This window comes from Helianthus annuus, chromosome 13 (genome assembly GCF_002127325.2).
Source record: "Helianthus annuus cultivar XRQ/B chromosome 13, HanXRQr2.0-SUNRISE, whole genome shotgun sequence".
NCBI lineage: Eukaryota > Viridiplantae > Streptophyta > Magnoliopsida > Asterales > Asteraceae > Helianthus > Helianthus annuus.
Genome location: NC_035445.2, coordinates 134,275,122 through 134,279,685, shown reverse-complemented (window position 1 = coordinate 134,279,685; position 4,564 = coordinate 134,275,122). Strand labels below are relative to the sequence as shown.

The 4,564-nt window shown below is 47.6% G+C and overlaps 1 protein-coding gene across 1 annotated transcript; it reads left to right on the top strand.

The window, feature by feature from the left end:
* The first annotated feature begins 236 nt into the window (after nucleotides 1–236).
* On the top strand, nucleotides 237–1,484 carry LOC110866957 (calphotin-like). Its single transcript, XM_022116098.1, has one exon. It carries the CDS (start codon nucleotides 237–239, stop codon nucleotides 1,482–1,484), a length of 1,248 nt encoding a protein of 415 aa, XP_021971790.1.
* Nucleotides 1,485–4,564: the final 3,080 nt, after the last annotated feature.

Genomic DNA, 4,564 nt, shown 5'->3' with positions numbered 1-4,564 from the left:
CCTTAGAGGCTGGGGGAAATTTGAGTCTTAGAGACTGAGGGAAGTTTCAGTCTTAGAGACTGAGGGGTTCAGCCTTAGAGATTGGGGAAGTATAGCCTTAGAGTCTGGGGAAAATTTGAGTTTTAGAGACTGGGAGGTTGGTCTTAGAGGCCAGGGATGTATACATGATTTTATTGTTATTTTTTTGCATGCTTACCTGATTTGTGTGCATATGTTGTGGTTGTGTTACAGACACCATGGCATCATCTGGTAGTGGAGTATCCAATGTGAGTAACCCGATGGCCTTCACTTCTGATGACGAGATGGCCACCGACTCGGGAGTTTACACCTCAGACACCACGAGCCCCGATGAAGACGACTTTCAGCCTTTTGCCCTACTGATCTTCGGAGATGATGTACCCTTAGCTGATGGCCCACCAGGAGAGGATCTACCCCTTGTTCCAATTCCCGCCCCTCTCCCGTTTGCTGCAGTTCCCTTTGAGGAACAACCTCTCCACGCGATACCCGAGGGTGACATCGACCTGCTCATCGAGGGTCCCCCGGAGGGAGACCAGGATGGTGGGGCCCCGATGGAGGGCGGTGTTCAGCTTGTTGATATCCCAGTTGTTGATCCTATTGTTCCCATGATCGAGCTTCCTGACATGGAGGTTCAGTCAGATTCGTCCGCTTCAGGTTCCTTTGAGTCGATAGCTTCTAACATCCCACCGTTGGGATTCGATTACATTCCTCGCATGGACGCTGATGAGGAGATGGAGTTGGAGCAGCCCGCTGAGGCTCCTGTTCTTCCAGATGATTCGACTCCTGCCATGCTTGCGGATTATCAGCCCGCTCCAGTCATTTCCGAGCCCGTTCTTGCCATTGACCCTGTTCCTGTCATTGATGCACCCGTTGTTGCACCACCAGCCGTTGAGATCCTAGATGTAGCACCCATACCCGATCCCATGGCGATTTTTGATGACCTTGCACCGTTTGCTACCCACATTGACCCGAGATACGCTAACTCCAGCAATGGGTGGATTGAGGAGGATGACTACCCTCCGTATGTAGTCCTAGTCACTCCCCCTCCCACACCCATCGTTGTACCACTCGATGCTCCCTTGTTTCCTCCGTCTACATCTTGTACCCATGGTACTGACCTTCCTATCACTTTCCTTCAGGACATTCCTCCGCCCCAACCTGGGGAGGGATCGACGAGTCAGCCCTTCGGCCACACCCCATTCATGCCAGGGGATAGTCAGTTCTTACCACAGGTCCCTTATCCAGATTTTGTTCCAACCGTGTCATCTTCTGCACCTTTCGTGACCCAGTTTCCCCATACCACTTCACAGTTTGCATCTACCCCACACACTACACTTATGGTTTCAGCCCCGATGGATGAACCATTCCTATGGTCAGCACCCCATGTCATGCCTGTATCCGACCCTTATCATCCATTCCATGTCGGATACTCTGTAGAGGACACGCTCACGTCACTGCAGCTATAGCAGGACGCCTTGAGACGATGTGTCCAGTGGTTGGAGAGAGCTCCACATCCTCACTGCCCCTGTCAGACTCTGTTTTCAGCATCTCACACTTCTTTTCCATCATCTCAAGATTCAGGCGTTCATTTCCTCCCTCTCGATCGACAGGTTGCATTCGTGTTGCGTTTTGCCTATGCACTTGAGGAGGACTTGGTGCAGTTTCGCCGATTGATTTTCTCTCGTTTTCTACCTCCTCCTCCATCGTCAGCTTAGGGATACTCGGGGCAACATGGATTCCAGATCTTCTACAGACAGGCTACTCTTAGTGAGAAGGCAGCGCTCAAGCCATGATTATGAAGACCTTTTTGAGACCACGATTTTGGTTTTTGATTTATTTGTTATTGTACTCAGACAAGGGTGATGTAGCCCTTAGTATATTTTGACATATGGTGAAATTGCGAAACTGTATTGGTTGTTTGTTTATGAAACTTAAATCACGAGCTTTTAATTCCATGCATTGTTGATTATTTGTTATGATTATGACATGAGATGTTATGTGAGCGATGAATGTTACTATGTATACGTATGATTATTATACTTACTATGACCTGACCAATATGGAACATCCTCTAGAAAATGCCTCCTCGATGCGACGCACGCATGCCGACTAACCAGGCAGAACTGCAAGGAATCATCGCTGCCGCAATTGCGCAATATGCTGCTTCTCAAGGAGACTCAAGCGGAAACGTCTCGAACAACAACAACAATCCTCCGAATGGTAATGATCAGTCATAGGAGACACATTACACTATATTTGGACGATTCTTGTGCGACTGCTAATAATTCCTATAAATGACATTGCTTGTACAGGGTGTACTTTCAAGCAATTCTTAGATTGCAAGCTGCAAAACTTTGATGGCACTGGAGGTGCCGTAGCTTTTACTCGTTGGACTAAAAAGACGGAGACAACAATAAGAATGAGCAAATGTGCACCGGGACAACAAGTTACGTACATCACTGGGCTTTTTACTGATGGTGCCCTATCATGGTGGAATCTCCAAGTTCAAACACTAGGAGAGGCTGCAGCGTACGCCATGACTTGGGCTGAATTGAAAGAGCTGATGCGCAAGAAGTATTGCTCCAGGGCCGAGATTCAGAGATTGGAAACCGAATTTTGGAACCTAAGGATGGAAGGTCCAAAAATCGCCGAGTATGTTCAAAGGTTTCATGATCTGTCCCATGTGGTGCCGTACATGGTCACGCCCGAATTCAAGCGCGTGGAACGTTTCATCTGGGGGTTAGCACCTCAGGTTATGAGCATGGTCACAACGTCTAAACCGGCAACCATTACTGAAGCCATCGACTTGAGCATCTCACTGACTGAAGAAGCCATCAGCCTAAACAAGTTTTCAAAGGATGATCAGAGGGAGAAAGAGACTCATGTGGAGTCGTCGGGGGAAAACAAAAACAAGTTTTCCAACTTCAAGCAAGGAACCAGCAGTGGTAGCAAGAGAAGTGAACCAAACCCACCAACCAGGGCCAAGACTGGTGATGAAAATAGGGGAAAGGGTTACATGGGCACTCTGCCCAAGTGTGGTACATGTCAGTTCCATCATCCCGGCCCGTGCCGACTCAGGAAATGCGAATCTTGCGGGAAGACAGGCCATTCAAAGGAGACATGTTGGGTTGGATCAGGCCAAGGTGGCCAAAGGGGTTACAATAACAACAAACGCGGTAATGGAGACAGGCCGCAAGGAAATAATGGGGGAAACGGGAATCGTGGAAATGCCCTGAATCAAGCTGGTAACCGGGGGACAAACGGAAATCGTGGCGGAAATGGTAATGGGAATGACCGAGGGCCAGGATGCTTCAACTGCGGGGACGTTGGGCACTTCAAAAGGGAAGCACGCCAAGATCCCAATGTTGTCACTGGTACGTTCCCTATAAATCAACGCTATGCATCTGTTCTTTTTGATACTGGTGCCGATTATAGTTTCGTATCGTTAGAATTTAAGAATATGCTTGGGTTAGCTGCTAGTAAGTTAGACATTTCGTACTCGATTGAATTGGCGAATGGGAAACTAGTTGAAACAGGTGAAGTAATCAGGGGATGCATGATAGAATTGGGAGGACACAAATTTACGCTAGACCTACTGCCAGTCGAGTTGGGGAGCTTCGACGTAGTAATAGGGATGGATTGGCTGTCTAGCAACAAAGCCGAGGTGGTTTGTCACGAGAAGACCATCCGTATCCCAATGGCCGATGGAGAGACGATTGTAGTTCATGGAGAGAAGTGCGATATGCCATTGAGGATCATTAGCTGCTTGAAAGCTAGGAAGTGTTTGAAGAAAGGATGTGTTGCCTTCTTGGAACATATCGTTGATAAGGAAGCCACTGAGCCAAAAATCGAAGACATTCCTGTCGTAAGGGAATATCCTGAAGTCTTTCCAGAAGACTTGCCAGGATTGCCGCCTCCAGGACAAGTCGAATTCCACATTGACTTAGTTCCAGGCGCCGCGCCTGTGGCTAAGGCACCTTACCGACTTGCACCTTCGGAGATGCAGGAGTTGTCAACGTAACTCCAAGTGCTATTGGATAAAGGATTCATCAGACCAAGCTTCTCACCTTGGGGAGCTCCAGTTTTGTTCGTTAAGAAGAAGGATGGTAGCTTTCGTATGTGTATAGACTACCGCGAGCTCAACAAGTTGACTATCAAGAATAGATATCCTCTGCCAAGGATCGATGACCTGTTCGATCAACTACAAAGTTCGAGTTTTTACTCAAAGATCGATCTAAGATCAGGTTATCACCAGCTGAGAATACAAGAGGAAAGTATTCCCAAGACTGCCTTTAGAACTCGATATGGACATTACGAGTTTCTGGTTATGCCATTTGGGCTAACCAACACTCCAGCAGTTTTCATGGACTTGATGAATAGAGTCTGCAAGCCGTACCTCGACAAGTTCGTAATCGTATTCATTGACGATATTTTGATCTTCTCAAAGACGAAGGAAGAACACGAGCAACACTTGAGAGCTATTCTAGAGCTGCTTAAAAAGGAGAAGTTGTACGCTAAGTTCTCGAAATGTGAGTTTTGGTTACGC

What these genes read in the sequence shown, in the direction of transcription:
- LOC110866957 (XM_022116098.1), top strand. Translation starts at nt 237, where the DNA reads ATGGCATCATCTGGTAGTGGAGTATCCAATGTGAGTAACCCGATGGCC.